Source organism: Oratosquilla oratoria, chromosome 4 (assembly GCF_046742065.1).
Source record: "Oratosquilla oratoria isolate Oo_2021 chromosome 4, ASM4674206v1, whole genome shotgun sequence".
Classification (NCBI taxonomy): domain Eukaryota; kingdom Metazoa; phylum Arthropoda; class Malacostraca; order Stomatopoda; family Squillidae; genus Oratosquilla; species Oratosquilla oratoria.
In genome coordinates, this window is record NC_134780.1 from 23,420,956 (window position 1) to 23,438,422 (window position 17,467).

Here is a 17,467-nt window from a genome sequence, read left to right on the forward strand (position 1 = left end):
TGGGATGTCAGACCCCAGTTGATTTTTATTTAATTTTATATTGTTATATATGCATTATTCTCTGTTAGAGTTAGAAAGGGTGTATTCAGCATGATATGCATACATATCTTTCATATGTATGCATATCCGATGTGTGTATGAGTGTATATGGCCGTGGCCATACACGCTCATACACTGAATCACCCTTCAAATGGGCTGAAATATAAGCCTGTAGGAATCTATATTCCCAAATTTCAAACAACAATCGTACAAAGTCATTCTTTCCTTCACCATAGGGTTAAGGAACACATCAACGCCACTGAAGAAAGCTCGAGCGAACCTAAATCCGGATCTGGCAATGATGACTAAGCACGGGGGAGTCATCGCAACATAGACAGAAAACAACGGGTCAACATTAACGTTGTAAAATCAGAATGGGATGGTGCTAATAGTGGAGTTCCCCAGGGCTCACTTTTGGATCCCTTATTGTTCATTATGTATATAAAGTACTTGACAATGGAATTAATACTGATGTTAGCAAGTTTAAGTGTGACTCTAAAATAGGACGTCATATTGGGTCAGGAGAAGACGCCGGGATACTGTAGGAAAATCTTAACCTTATGTTTGCATGGTTGGTGAGATGGCAAATGGAGTTCAATATCTCAAGGTGTATTGTGTTAAACGAAGGCTTAACCCAGAAAACAGGTTAGCTTAGATAAGACTAATTTAGAGAAAATGTGAAAAAGACTTGGGAGTGTTAGTGAGTCCTGACCTTAAATCTAGGAAATAGCTCATCTGTCCCAAAAATAGAGCTAACAGGGCATTAGGAGGATTCATTTCTAGAACGGTTACAAACAAAAATGAAGGTGTAATTATTAAACTCTGATGATAGACCCATCCTTGACTGTGCGGTACAGTTTTGGTCTTCGTTGTATAGAATGGGTATTGATTCACTAGAATCAATATTGAAGAGAATGGCCAAAATGATACATGGGCTTAGAAATTTACTTTACGAAGATAGGCTTGGGTACCTTAAGTTACAGTCTCTGGAAAGATGTAGTGCAGGGTGATCCAATAAAGGTATTAAAATGGATTAAGGGCTTTAACAAGGGTGGTGTAAACAAGGTAATTATATTAAGACAACAGGGCAGAACTCGTAGTAATAGGTTTGAATTGGACAAATTTAGGTATACTAGGCAAGATCTGTATTACCAATTGAGTGGTTAACAAATGGAACAGATTGTTCTGATTAGACCACCATCACCCAGAGGTCAAGGGCCATGATTAGGTAAATATAGTTATAGCATTCACTTTGGGGACTCGAACTTCGAAAAGCAAAATAATAATAGAAAAAAAAAAATATTAGTTTCCTATCTGTGTTCAGAAATACTCCCATGTCTGTCCACCTCCCACCATGTCATACAAGTCGACCTTTTCTCTTCTTCTTTTCCTCTTTCATTTCCTTTCATCCATTTCGTCTCAGAATTCCTTTGTTTCTACTTTTACTGAGTGGTATGAAGATTTGATGAAGATCTGGAGTCACCCATACTAAGAAGTGATCCATTATTTTTTTTTTTATGGAACTTCTTATATAAAACGAGTTGGTAGTTTCTTATACCTATCTTATCTTTACCTACAATCTACACTACCATAGTATGTGAAGCTTTCCAAGACCATAATGTCCTTGCCACATGCATGGACAGACTGAACTGTGTCATACAGTAAGCCCCCAAACTCCTGAACCTTGGCCTTGGTCCAGGAGACCACGAGTCCAAGTAGTCTTGCCTCCCAGTGCAGTGACTCAATGGCTACAACCAGGACCTCCAGTGACTCCACAAGAAGGACAGCATCACTAGTAAAGACAAGTTCAATGACCTTGGCATTGCCAATAGGTGCTCTGTCACGATATTGATAGACAATTCTATCTAATACCAAATCAATGCTGGGGTTGAAAAGTATTGAGGGAGAACAGATCCTTGTCTCACTTTTGAATTAACAGAAAAGCTAGACATGCCTCCTCCATATCTACAGCACTCTGTCTCAGAGTATAAGTCAGATATCAAGTCAATAATCCAGCACTCCATGATGCACCAAGTCAAATGCCTTCTTGAGATCAACATAAGCTACATAAAAACCCTATTGAAACTCACATTGGTGCTCCACAAAAATACAAAGCACTAGGATCTGATCAGTTGTTGACTTGCACTTGGCCTTCGAGCCAAAAATTCCATAAATCAATCAATCAGTTGACTTACCTGGTGTGAAGCCAGACTGTTCTGGCCTCGCAAATTTTATTAGATGTGAATTAAACTATGTCAGCAACTGATAAGCATCTTACCTGGCACACTGAATAGTGTAATGCCATGGTAGTTGTTGCATTCCTGTTGGTCCCCTCTCCCCTTCCAGGTAGGGATGACCAGACCCTTTTTCCAGTCAGAAGAAATGGCACTGGACTGCTAGACAGCAGGCAGTACTGCATGTAACCCACAGATTATGGTTTCACTTTCAGCTTTTGGCAACTCTGTACTGATGTTGCAGATGCCAGCTGCTTTTCCACCCTTCAAATTGTGTACTCACAGTCTCTTTGGCCTTTGTCAGGGAGGGTGGAGATCTGTTTATTGGTGGATCAGTAACTATCACCTGAATGAGGGGAAGCTGTCCACTTGGAGGGTCACCCATGAGCAATTGCTCAAAGTACTCCCCATCAGATGTTTGGACTGTGCTCCTCTGGGTCACAGATTTGGAGCAGTCTCTTCAGGGCTTGGTAAGCAGGTTGGAGGTCACTGGCATTAAAATGGCCCTCAACATCATCAATGATTCCTCTGATGTACTTTTCCTTATCCATCCTCATGAGAACTCTAGTGTAACCTTACATCCATGCCCTAAGGTGACCAACCATCACATGATCAGTGTGTGATAATGGCTAAGTAGCCAGAAACACATCTCCAATGCACCCATACACCACCCCCTCAAATAAATCTAAACACAAATTAAATCACAAGAAATAACCACATAATAGAACTAAACCTTTACAATATAACCTATGTTTAAACCTTCTATTTCTATTTGTAAGAACAATAAGGCTAAAATTGTAAATCTCTTAACTCCCCTCACCAGATGCTGACCTCAGCATTTAAATGATATATTAACCAAGACTGGACAGGGTAGTTGCAGTTAGTAGGCGAATGTAGATCGAGGAGGATCTACGCCTTATATTTAAAATGTCAAATATAGGTAGGAAAAGGCACAGGTGAGTTTTATTGCCATATTAGTTCACCTGCTAATACACTAGTCCACAATTTTTGAGTCCTGTATTGGTTCAGGTCCTTAGTCATTCTGGCAGCGAGGTCCAGCTCTACTTTCCAGTGTCTCCCATGATATTACACCTTTCCTTGACCTTGGACGCTCTTCAATACACTTCTTGGCAACTTTCAGAATTTCACATTTAAAAGTGTTCCACAGTTCCTCAGGGTCCTCAAGAGTGCCAAACACTTCAAACTGATTAGAGATTGTTACTACATATTTAGATCCGAGTTCATGTATTGTTTCAGCTTGGGCTGTATCTCCTAAGCTAATCCAAGTATTTATAGGTTATTCTTTTTTTTATAATTGGTTGTGAACTGTGGTTAGAATTTCCTTCTGTTGTCCCAAACCTGTCCACATGATTAATTTCAGATTTTTCATTTATTCATTTTTTTATTCTTATAGTTTTTCATACAAAATGTAGAAATCAGACAGGATCTTGTATCTTCTTAACATCCACACAATAGGAAGGTAAATAATAAGACCTATGATTAAATACATGTTTTCATTTTATTAAAAAATGTATGACCTGAAATAAATAATGCTTTATGATTCATATTTACATGTCACTCCCTGCAACTTTATGTACAAATCTTTAAAAATTTGTCATACTTCTAGTAATACATGTATGGAGAGGCAGAGAGGATGTGAAACATAGGTGTGAGTTTACATCCAAAACATATGGTGGGGAGGAGAGTGGTTATATGAAGAAAAGAATAAGTGTGTGTGAAAAGATGAAAGGAGACATGGTAGAGAAAGTGGCAGTGAAGGGTGATGAGGACCTTGGGAGAAAAAAAGAAATTGTACAGCTTTGATGAAAAGATAGATGTGGAGTTGGAAAAAAGTGAAGAAGGAATAGGGGAACAAGCGAGAAGAACAGGGTCGCACTCACACTACCCCTATGGCTGGCTGTCTTTGATGAATTAATCATGTCATATTACCTCACAATATTCTGCCTCACAACCTGGCCCCACCACACTGCATCATCACTTCCTGCTAATCCAAAACATACAATTGACCATAGCATCACAGAAACCCAAGCTTGCAGATGTCTAGAGAAGATCCTGAGGTCATATGTCTAACCAGTGTGGTAAAAACAAATGGAGACAACTAAATGTAATAATGTATGCTTGCTGTATGTGAGAATTCAGGACAGTGCTAGGATGTCCAATACAGAAGATAGGTTGAGTTTTAGATTGAGTTTTGCTGTACCATATCTACTTGTGCTTTTAGACCAGTTCTGGTGTCATCGTAAGTGTGAAGTGAGCATTAGTCTCTCCCTAGTAGATGGGGTAGTTCCTAGCACCTGGTGGTTCATTAAGTACAAGGGGAATACTCATCAACACCATGACATCCTTCCACCAGTAACTTCCAGCACCCATTCACACTGAAGAGCAAAAGTAGGTGCTATTTGCAACAGAATATGCTTCTACTCTAACTTATCAATATCACCAATACTAGTCTTCAGCATAAGTACAAATTAATTAATCATATGGACTTTTTAGTTATTAGCAATGATCATGATAGGAATCCAGCAGTCAGATTTCCAATGGTGAAGAGAAATATGCCAAACTGATTTAGATACAGCAAAATGATATAAGGACCTCTTGTAGCCTTGAGACAATAATGGGAAGCCATCTCTATGCAATAGGATGAACTTCCATTACAACACCTCATAAAAACTACCTTAATTCTTTCTTTATAACAACTGGTTATCTGACAAGGACACAAACCTCATGGCATTACCAAGATATGCAAAATAAGGAAATTCTCATAATAACAAACTGAAAGTAGAATCTGACTGTGAAGTGTCCTCAAAAGGGCAGGATTTTCCATGAATATAGGATCTTATATGATTATAAGGCTCTCCGTAACAATAAAACCTCCTTCAGACGTTAGTCTCCTTTGAAAATATCTCCCCATGATTTAACATCCCTTAATGAAAATATCACATACAGCTGAATCAATATATGAAATTTAAAGAAATTGGGGTCTTGTACGGCAATAGAAATTTGACATCTGGGCTTTATCATGATGCAATGAATTTGAGACCACAGGATTTTCCATGACAGTTAAGCCTATCCATAACAGTAAGACATCTACAGACATACGATCTTCCATAGTGTAAGACCCCCATAACAGAAGGACCTCTGTAATAAAAGGGTCTCTCTGTGACAGCAAGACTTTCCCCCCGTAAGAGAAATCACCTCCCATGACCCGTAGGAAACAAATGTGACATCTTTATTTTTTTGTAATTATCTGCCTTTATTCTAGACAGATTAACTGATAATTTGTATATATTCTTTCAAATGATAAACCTATCAGTTTTCTAAAAATGTTAACATGTAATGAAATTCTGCATGAAACAGTCAACAGTACATCCAATGAATGTTTACAGTGAAGTTACTTAAAATGTGCCAAGTATCCTTAATCTCGACTAATAACAATTCATGTCAGGTTACATCAGGTATTTTGCCATCATCAACAGAGGGCAATTCTGAGCAACAAGACACACACCAACAAGAAGAACATTCAAGATTAAGACTTCTGTAACAACATTACACTTGTACAACTGCTGGACTGGAACTAACCCAGCATAAACTTCCCTTAACATGGTTTTCCAATGGAAACCCAAGACAGCACCAAAGACCACCAGTAAACAAGTGCAGGCAAACCAAGCACCTTACTGGCAAGGCCAGGACCTATGCCGATGAATACAATCTTTGCAAAGAAGGAACACTTGCAAGATCATACTGCCTACTGGTGGGCTGAGTACTTACCTTCGAAATGGCCTGCAATGGAAGCCAAACTTGCTACAGCTGTATTTGTTACTACAGCTACTAGTGTCTGTACCTAGCCCCTCTTTGCTGTGGAACTGTATCTGTTTAGTGGACAGAGTGCAGTTCACTCCCACAGAAACCCAAATTTAGTAATGAGGTAAGTTACAATGAGAACACAGTTGTCTAGACAAAGATGTGTGTGCGTTTATGTTCCTGTTACTAGCACAGTGCAATGACTGGCTGTACCATCAACCAATTTCTATCCCGATTTATGATAATGATAAAAACTCGGGAGTATTCTTAACCCACTATCATGCCAATTAAAAAGTGAGAAGATTTCTTTCTTAGTCTGATCATGCTGGGCTTCCAGTAAATTCTACTCTATATGCATCAGCCTTCCATGACTTGCATAAATGCAAGTCTTTGAAAGTCTTCCGGTCATGTCACTAATGGCTTAAGAGTGGTTTGATATCAAACCATGTGGTACCGCATGTGCAGTGGAATGTGCAATCAAGCTGCCAGCTAGAGGGAACTCTGTGCTTAATATCTTACCATCAGCTGCCTGTATTTAAGAAAAACTTGACACAATAAGCCTTACAAAATCTCTGACCTAAGTGTCAACTTGAACAGCTTACAGCATAGGAGTTTCTTATTATGCTCAGCACACTGGATCTGGCTGACAGCACCTACACACAGAAATGGGAACAATGGCACTGCAAGGGCGGAGGTGTTCAATCAGAATCTGCTTGAAAGTTGAAGTCGCACACAAGTGAGAAATGGTCGGAAGGATAGGCAAGGGACGGAACACGATTGGGGCCAATGTCAGCAGCTGAAGGAAAGTCTAAGGCTCCTTGCAGCTGGAAGGAACTTGGTGTGTAGAAAACGTAGTCTATTGTGTGACATGCTTCTCCTTCTCCACGAATCTTCCAAGTAGTGTATGGAGGCTCCTTGCCCCCAAGGAGCTTTGCATAAGCTGACTGAAGACCCAGCGGGGATTGAAGCATAGTTGAGTAGACTGGCTCACATGGCTCGGCATTGAAGTCCCCACACACGAGAAGTGGCCGCCCACCATGATGTTGTGATATGAATTCCACTAAATCTTTGCCCTGTTCATTCCGGAGAGTTGACAGCAAAGCACCCTTCCTTGCCTTCAGGTGGGTTGTAGCCACTACCAGCTCCTTGCCTGTTGCCTTCTCCTGAAGTGTCACCATGATGACAACCTGCCGGGACAAAGAAAGCATGAGTACTTAAAGTAGTGTTAAGTGCAAGTCACGTGTTATTCAGAGCTCCAAGGTATGTCATGGGACTCATGCCTGGTCCCCCAGCAAGCACAGATCCCACTAAAAGTGTAACATGCAAAGTGCATTTGGCAGAACAGAATCCTGTACAAGATATAACAAACTCAAGACTAAATATAGAGCTAAAAATTCATCTACAATTTGCCAGCTAGCACTATGATGGAGCAAAATGCTAAAATCAGGACAAATGATAAGGCGGTGCTAGAGCAAGCAGGCACAGGCGGCACCAGGCAGGCAGACAAGCAGGCAGCCAGGCCAGCCTGGGGCTGCAAGTCACTCACCTGCTCACTGTACGCACGCCAGACCTGCAAGTCATAAGTAAACACTAGCGAGCCTGAACCATAAATTTTGGGTCTAGAGGGCACATGGGAGTGCAGGGGCTGGGTAGAGGGTAGCAGTAGTGGCAGCTCTGGGCCTAGCTTGCCACACCAGAAAGCCACCCCCTCCTCTCTCACACCACACAACACAGCAGGACAGATTGTGCACCAATTCAGCACGTTCTTGCAAACTAGGGGAACATTTACTCACAAAATCAGAATCCTCTCACAACCATCACCATAGCACTAACTATACCTTATCCTGTTTATCTATCCTACAATATACTTATTCCCTTATAACCTATGAAAAACCACACACCTATGCATGCACATATGCAGCATGATGTAGTTTCCACACAGAATGAAGGATATAAATAAGAATGAGAGAATACAAACAGCAACCAAATTTATCTCCAGCCTAGCAGATAAATCATATTAGTACAACATATACTGGACTTGCAACCATTAGAAGAAAGAAGAGGAAGAGGTGACATGATACAATGTTCAGGCCAATGAAGGATGTGGATAAAGCTGACGGAAATAATCTCTTGGTTTGGGATGGGAGGGCATCACAAGGTCATTGGAAAAACTGATAAAAAGCTACATGTTCCAAAGTTAAAAAACAAAATTTACTATACATTTGTGCCAACTCATGCAACAGCCTAAAAGAAGACAGTCCAGTCTCAAATCATAACTTAATTTCAGGCTAAGTTTGATTTGGAAGTCAAACCCACATGGCTGAGTACCTTAGCTTTCTGCTTCTTAGACTTAATCAAGACTGCTGTGGAAGAGACTGTGGATGATACACTCCCAACCTCTTTGACTACAAAACATATACTTAATATTCTTATTAATGTAGCACTAAGATTGGTGGATTAATGACAAAGATAACAGGGGGGATGGTGGGGAGAGGTGAAAGAAGGGCATGATGTATGATCCTGTATGTACCCAGGAAATACAGTCAGGAGAGAACTAGGAGTGAGGCAGGACTTTGGATGGATAGTGGTGGTGGCTGGGAGAGATGGTGTAGAGGATATTGTAATGGTAGGTTGTACTTGTTCAAGCATGGGGTAGGGACGACAGTGGTGGGAGATGGATAGAGGGAGGAGGTGGTTACACAAAGTGTGTGAAATGGTGGTATTGAGAAAGGAGGAGGACAGAGTAGACAGGAGGAAAAAGAGAAGCAGGGTTAAGGAAATATTGGCAATGGAATGAGGTGATTGGGGAATAAGATGAACAGAGAAGGTTCGTGGCACAAGGAAAATAGGTTTGCAAAACCCAGGGCCACTTAAGCCAAAGAGTTAGGGTAGTTGGGGAGTCTTAGTCCCAGAATATAAAGGATAAATACTATAAAGCGTGACCTAGACAGATTATCACCCCTAGAAAGGAGTTGGCTAATCTTGTCTTGGTAGATTTCAGAGAAAGTGACATGAAGTCCAAATATCACATGAAACTTCTGGAAAGCAATAATTTGAAAGATAATTTTCTTAGTCAAGGGGAAGACTTGATGAGCTACAAGAGACAAGATTTAAGTAACTAGAACTGAGATCAACTAAGAAAACATAATCTATTAGAGATGAAGAAAGAGAAAGGTGAATCCGCCATTTGAAAGGACAGAAATTGATACCAAACTGACTTTAGACACAAGATCTTGTATTTCTTATCTCTAAAGCTTCTATGATACAACTATTCTGTATGAAGGAAATGGATGGATTGCATTTACAGTAACTGAACTTCAAAAAACCTGACAAGATACTGGAGACACGAGAGACTATTATGGAAGCTGGGAAATAAAGGAGGCATCAGACTCAATATATGGAAATAGAAGATTTCCTGTTAAAGAAGCAGATAAGAACAACTGGAGAAAGTACTCGAGAATGGAAAGAGATGACAAGTGGAGTGGTATAGGAATCACTGCTAGCACTGGTAATGTTCCTATGTACATTTATCCCCTTTGTCACCAAAGAGATGATATGCAGATGAATAAAATAACCCGGTAGTGGTCAAAACAAAAGTAATGTGCCACCTGTTACAGAGGGGGTTACTTCAGAGAAGTTCCCGAAGGCGTGTTTCATGGAAATGAAGAACCTGGCGACAACTAGAATTAAAGGAACTGTAATCATAAATGATTAACGTTGGCAAGAAGTCTTTGTACTCCAATTTCTGTTCTTGTGAACAAGAGACAGTGTCGATTTGCCTTCACCCCATATCTCTGATGGTTTATCTATACATTGGTAAAGTAAAATTTGAGTAATAAGGTTGAACAAGTCCCAAATTCCTTTCTTTTTTAATTCTTCCTCTGTTACTTCACAGCTCCTTCAGTATATCTTTTTTGAAGTCTTCATTTGTAGTTATTTTAGTTTGGTTTTTCAATTACTCTATTGATGTTCTTTAGTTTACATAATTTCCAAAATGATACCAAGTCATTTCTCATATTATTCTTCTGTAGAGATCTTGTGTACTATAAGTTTGTCCTGGCATAGTGTTACGATAACAGTATTTTCTCTGTGCATGTGCAGTACCAATAAGTTCCTCAAGATTGTTAACCAGTAACATAGAAAGAGACCCACACTAATACAACAACAGTCCAAATTTTCTTCCTAGAAAGATTTATGAGAGGGCCTAAGGGTCAGTGCAACCATTTCTATTATTGTTTTGTCTTCTTGTGTAGCTATATATGGTTTGTGTACATGCTTTGCTCCTCTATATGTTTAACCTTCATCCTATGATTTTTTCATACGACTTCCTTCCCCAAAATAGGACTGGTCACAGAAACAAACTGCTCCAGATGCAACCATCACACAGAAAACACCAAACACCTAATCCTACACAGCCCCATCCTAGCCATACTTGTCTATCTATAAACCAATGGCTTTTTCCACCTCACAAGGGAGGTAGCCAAGTCAGAAGGCATGTACCCACTCCCATCCACCACTCTTTCCTTCCTCTCCTCTCAGCTCCTCATGGATGACAAGTCATCCTTGTATCCTGCCCACTGGCCTGGATCAGAAGCAATGCAGCAAGACACAGCATACCCACAACAAAGCTGCATCACTTAACTGGTGACCCCCCCCTCTTTGTCCCCTTATGCAGAAAAAGAGAAGATGGAGAGACATCCCTTTGGGCTGTCAAAATATAATTCATGCATAACTACTCCTTAACCCCCATCCCCCAGCCTCTCCCTTCCTTGAATCACAGTATTATCTATACACAGTCATTCTCCACTCACCTCTATCTCCTGCCTTCTCCATTCCCTGCTCATACCCAGCCATACATAGACAACATAATATTCCTTTATTCAGTGACTTATGGACCAATCTGGTGGCTGCTGCATTACCTGGTAGCTGTGGGTCTCCTTCAAGAAATATTTAGAGCAATGGGTGGTTTGATTGATTGAAGCAGGGAGAATGATTTAGGATTGGATGAAGGCTAATGTTGTACCAATTCATGAAGGAGGAAATAAGAGCAACCACTGTCTCAGACTAACTTGGGACAAAACATCAAGAGTGGAAAGAACTTATGGGGGGATCATTCTGAAACTGATATCCTTTACCATAACCACCAATCACTTGAAATAACAATTATGTATTGCCTGATCCTTGCAATACCATTAGGTATTCAATCAATCCACTGCCCTGGTTCTCTTTTACAAATGATTTGTGGCCCCTAGGAAACCACCAATTAGGCTCAGTGGACATATTTTGTGGTGTTTTCTGGAGCATGTACAGGATAGTGTGTTCTAATTATTCATCATAGTTTTTGTTACTTTCATTGTGCAGGGATAAATTCTTTGATAGAATATAATTGCTTAGCAACAGCCAGAGCAAATGTTGTGAAGAGGGCTTTCAATTGATCTGCTGTCCTAGTTCTTGCTTGCAGGAGATGTACAGCCATTGGTTCACTTCATGAATCATTCAGAGAGGAGACTTTGTGTTGTCTGGAAAGGGTAGGTGTGAGCCAGTGTAATATCAGATGTTCTGTGCCTTCTGTGTGGTGATTGCATCTGGAACAACTGGAGCCTGTTGCCATGCTGATTCTGTGCTGATAATGTTTAATTACAGGGCGGTGACCTGAACTTACTTGTCTTCAGAGGTACCCTATTGGGTTGATAGCTGGGAAGAGTTTGGTGGAGTACAGAATTTGGCAGTCAAAGATGGGGTGCTTAGTTTGTGATTGAGAGTGCGTGTTTTTTTTTCTATAGATGTAATATTGAGTACTGGAGAGAGGGGACTTCCCTTGGTTGGATAAAATTGCCTGGTGAGCGTGAACAAATGTACAAGCTGTGAATATCAGTGAAAAGTTAATCCCTACAAATCAACTTAACCAAATACTACTAATTCACAACTCTGCCTGCTCCAGAATAATCCCTTAGGGTCATATAGTTCTACAACCATAACAGGTGATTTGAATACTGAATTAATAGTTGTCATTATAGTGTAAATTATGATTATGGCTGCATAGATACACTTGATGATTAATGGTACATATTTATAACTGAGTGTTATTCTTTTACATGTAATGGTTGTATAATCATACCTGCTACCTGTCCATTGACACCTAATAGCTGTTCAACCATAACAGAAAGCCTTAAACAGGATATGATGTTTATAGCAACCTATAACACATAACTAACATCTTTCTTATAACCAAAGTACCTGGCTGCCATCTTTTTAAGTACCTGATTCACCATTCTGTAAACATATGGTCACCCTTACATTCATCTTATCTTAAACCCATGTGCATATATCTTTCAGAACTTTATGATGTTCAATTTTCAATTGTGACTGGTGTATGCGGCTTCCTAGTTGATTACTTCCTGCCATACTCTTTTCCTGCCATGTTAGAAAAGCCGCTCCCAAGTCCTGACTACATTAAAAACATATACTCCATCCTTCAATAAAAATACACCAGCTACCTACTACATAAAAAAGTATGGAGCTGCTTCCTGCTATATATACAACAAAATACAGTTTTCCAATGGTTTAATAATCTTGACTGAATACTGTGACTAGCAACAGTGGGGATTTCATATTGGGAATTATAAAGTGCAGAGATTTCTTTAGTGGTGCTTTCAGTGTCATGGTGTAAGCTATTGCTACAGTTGTTTATGGTGTTGATGACACAAAAAAGTGCGACAAAATGTGGAGAGTTAGTGGTGCAATGTAATAGGCTGTGTAGCAGTGCCAAGTCAGTGTATGCTGATACCTAGCATTATGCATCTGTTAGTCTTCATATTGTGTCAAGCCACAGATACAAAAGGTAAAAACCCTGGACGTCAAAGTATGTGGTCATCTTTAAATGTTGTGAGCCAATGTAAAGTGAAGCTCTACATTTCATAAAAGAGTACATGGAGCTTAGGTTGTTTCCATGATCCAATATGTTGCAAGGCATGATGAGGTTTTGATGCTGCATTATAACATAACCTTAAACATGAGCTGAGGTCTGCTGTTATTTTGCGGAGGCACAAAGAGCAAAGCATGAGAGCTGGGCCAAATGAGATTCTGATCTTCATCAGCCTGTGAAATGCTCATTAGCTGTATCTCTGAAGTGCCATCTAAGTGCAAGCCTAAGCTAGTTTAGCCTCCTGGGCAGGACTGGTAGAGCTGGTTGCTCACAACGATTCAAACACCTTGCCAGAATGAAATCAACTTACATATGGGTAAATATCACACTATTATCAAATTTTGATATCTTAAACACAATAGATAATGGGTCAGTGACAGGAATTTTGGAAAAACAAATTGGCTGATAAATCAAAAGGAATTACCTATCCAACATATTAAAAACCTGCATGAAAATTGTGTTCATTCCAATCTGGCACGGTATTAAAAACAATTTGACATGGGGATTTTAGTCAAACATCCTTGAAGCAGATTAATGGATGTCTTTGATATCTGATGATGATAAAAAAAAGAAAAGAAAAAAAAAATTGTGAAAGGCTGCAAACCAAAAAGTTTTAGGCTGCTACCTTGAAATCTGAGGCTGTAACACTGAAGAGTTACAGTATTCTGTAAAACTCCATAATGTAGGGACATTTGACCATGGCATTCACATGTTCCCTCACCCATTAATGAAGTGGTTCTATCCGCAAGTACATGTCTATTATCAACAAATCCCCTAGTATGTCTATTTCCTACCTAGGGGTAGTCTACATGGTCCCTTTGCATATGCAGTACAACTACTATGTACCCTGGCTTACCTGATTACTTTGTACGTGCCACACCTCAACCACACGGGTTTCGTGGGCTAAGAGTTTGAATCTTAAAGCATCATAAAAGATGGCACATCCATCTGGGCCATTATTATCTGGGATGTAAATACAGGGTGAATCTGGCTTTGGGAAGAAGATGCCCTTGAAGCCTTGTGTATGAAGAACACGTTTTAGTAGACTGTAGTGGTCTACCTCCTGCAAATAGTAAAACACATTAATTTACAACATCAATGCATTTTTAATAATATGTAACTATATGGCTTGTTCACTTAATCAAGCGAACTCACACAAGCAGGGAAGTAAACACATGTTCAAGAATTTTTTTTTGGATGATTTATTGTAAATTTGAACTTAAGAAGTACCAGCTGGTCTCATCCATTTAGATCTTACAATTATGATGTAAAATGACAGTGCCTCTACATCTGACCTTCTAAAGGATGTAGTGAGGGAAAGAAGACTCATGTTTGAGTGAAGGTAGGCCATGCCTACGTGGGCTGTGACAAGGTTGTGTAATGCCACTATGGGTGTTAACATGTATATGTTTGAGAGGTAAATGTCAGGATGCTGGGTTGGGGTTTGGAGTTGGTGAGAGTATAGGAAAGTGGGAGGTGAGCCAGTTGTTGTTTCTTGATGACTCTGAGCTTATAGCAGAGTTGAAAGAGAGATTGAAGCAGTTAATAATGGATAATGGAGTGTAGGAAAGTTTGTGAGAGGAGAAAGCTGAAAGTAATGTGAGCAAAAGTAATGTGATGAGATGAAGAAACGATGAGGTTGGCACTGAGTTGGAGGCAAGTTTAAAAGGTGAGAGGCAAGAGGAAATGGAAATATCTAACTATTTAGGGTTGCATGTAGGAGGGAGGAGTGGGGGCAGAGGTAAATCATAGTGTAAGGGAAACGGTAAACATCTGGAGGGGAATGAAGTGTCATGAGAAATAAGTTTCTGGGGAAGAACAAAAAGAGAAGACTGTATGAAGGGATGACTGTTTATGAGGGGGCTTCAAAAAGTTTGTGTAAAAAGTCCATAACTAAAAACTATATGGAAGGAATTTGATTTCAATGGACCTAAATATTCTTGTACCAAGGTGTTATAACAAGTTCAAACATGAACCCATAAATGCAGGTAATAATGCATTGATGCCAGTTGGAAGTCAGGCACCATTCAAGCAACATGGAATCCACCAAAATCGAGGCCAAGAGAAACATTAAATTCATGGTGAAAGTTGGTTGGGAAAATAGGAAAATCACTGACACTCTGAAAGAAGTTTATAGTGACAATGCCCCAAAGAAATCAACAACCTACTAATGGATAAGTTGGTTTAGAAGTGGAAGAAATGAATGAGTAAAAGCAGCAATGACTGCGTTTGGCCTCTCTTCTGGAAGAAACGAAATTGAAGATGAGCCCTGCAGTGGCAGGCCATCAATGTCAGTTTGTGAGAAAAACATTGATGTTGTTTGTGACATGACTGAAAAAGATAGACGAATAACCACTGAATCAGTAGAGGACACACCACTCTGCCAGATGCTAGAAAATTGTTTTGGCATTCAAAAGTTTAAATGTCTACTACCCTACGTGGTGGGGATTTAACTCTGTTTACATTTACACTGTTGACTTATCTTCTTATATCTTCTGCATCATTCTTATTCAATTTTTTTTGTGGATATATGTACGTATGGTAGTGTATGATATGTTTTCCACCAACACCACTTAGATTCAGAGAGCGAAACATGTGTGAAAAAAAAAAAAAAAAAAAAAAAAAAAAAAAAATAATAATAATAATAATTGTGCTTTGTGACATGGAGTCAGTCTGCCAAGAATGAAATCATGTTGGGATAGAGTAAAGAAGGAACAAAGTGACGAATCAGCATCTGAACCCAGATTCAGACTATATATATATATATACTTCCCTTCAACATCTGAGGCAAGAAAGACAAGAAAAATCATGGACAAGGCCAGAATATCTCCACGCCAAGTCAAATTGAAGAAAGGTGCAAGAAAAACTGAGTCTGCAGATTATCAGCCTGGGGGCTTTTAATGCATAGGCCTACATTAGGCCTATCCTGGCAACAAGGAGTTTGGTGGTGCCCAATCATACCCTCCCCTCTGAGGGATTAGTATTTTGTCTTTTAGAATACATCTGCATTCATTTTTGTAATTTAAAAGACAAAAGGGGACCAGGTGCCTATGTCAACATGGATGACCTCACACACCTTCCCCATCAAAATGACCTGAGGTGACCTGAATGACCTTCCTTGAAAATCTGACCTCTTGAACATTATCAGGTGTAAGGTAAGGAACAAATCATAGTAGTATTGCTCTAAAAAAAATATTACTGTACTGTGCATAGTCACCTGAACATAAAAATGAGTTTTTCTCAAAACTAAAATTTAAAGGTTAAAATTTTTATATCTCAACTTCTATTGCTCCGATTTTAAAAATTCTTGTGGCATAAAAACCAGAAAAGAAATCTCTTCAAAAATGCATATTCAAATTTCTTTTTTCTGAATCTTGTAGGATCTGTGATTTTTTTATCGATTTTTTTTTTTACAAAAATCTAGATTTGATTCCTTTTATTGTGTGAACATACTATTTGTCATATACAAATGAGAATATGCAGTATTTTTCCTTTTGGTGTCTTTTAACTCTCATACAAAGGAGATTCTTTTCCTTTGAATAGTTTTCCATGAACATATAATTTTTTAGGCCTAGGTAAAAATCTTAGATTTTTTTTTATGAAAAAAGTAATGTATCAATTTTTATGAAAATTAAATCAGGGGTGCATAATAGTTTTGTGTTTAAGCTGTAAAAAAATCATTAGTCTAGACAAAAAAATGTGGCCACAGGAAAGCAAAATGTCCGGCAATGACCTGGCGAAAATCGGGAATATGACTTGTGACGTCAAAAGAGGCAGAATGGAAAAGCCTAAACATGTTTGAGATGAAGTGTTTAAGAAATGTGTAAGTTATGAGGATGGACAGAGTGAGAAAGGAAGTGAGACAGAGAACAGGGAATGGAAAGTGAGCTGGTAGATAGGGTTGATCATAGAATACTTGGATGGTTTGGGCAAATAGAGTGATTGAAGAAAGACTAACAAAAAGGGTGTTGAAGGCAGATGTGGATGGAGTAAACTTGAATGAAATACTGAAAATGAGGTGGACATTTGGGGTGAAAGAGGCATTAGATGTAAGAAGAATGTCTGTTGAGCAGAGAAGAGGAGAAGGAAGGGAGAGGGCAAGAGATAGGTAAGTAGAGAATGCTTGTGAATGGATGGGGTGAAAGGGGCATTAGATGTAAGAGGAATATCTGTTGAGCAGAGAATAGGAGAAGGAAGGGAGAGGGCAAGAGATTGGTATGAGCGAGAGTGCTTGTGAATGGATGAGGGAGGGGGTTACCATGTAAAGAAGAGGGGGGTAAACCAGATTTAGCTGTCAGGCTCTGCTGTGGGGGTACTTTGTTTTGTTGCATTGCCTCTGATATGAGTAGTGAGCAGGGGACTATGATAATCCCTCATCCACAAGAAGCTAAGATGGAAGGGGCAACAATGGGTATATAGATGGGTGTGAGATAAGTGAAGGGAGGGT

The 17,467-nt window shown here is 39.5% G+C and overlaps 1 protein-coding gene across 8 annotated transcripts in view; it reads right to left on the reverse strand.

Annotated features, from left to right (window-relative positions):
- Positions 1-3,773: 3,773 nt before the first annotated feature.
- LOC143024672 (nocturnin-like) overlaps positions 3,774-17,467 on the reverse strand; it is a 254,786-nt gene continuing 241,092 nt past the window's right edge. For all 8 annotated transcript variants that reach the window (XM_076183663.1, XM_076183655.1, XM_076183656.1 and 5 more), the window contains 2 exons: positions 13,877-14,083; positions 3,774-7,282 (listed from right to left, as the gene is read on the reverse strand). In XM_076183663.1, coding sequence (XP_076039778.1) covers positions 6,794-7,282; positions 13,877-14,083 — 696 coding nt within the window. In that variant the 3' untranslated portion in view covers positions 3,774-6,793. The remainder of the gene's footprint in view (positions 7,283-13,876; positions 14,084-17,467) is intronic.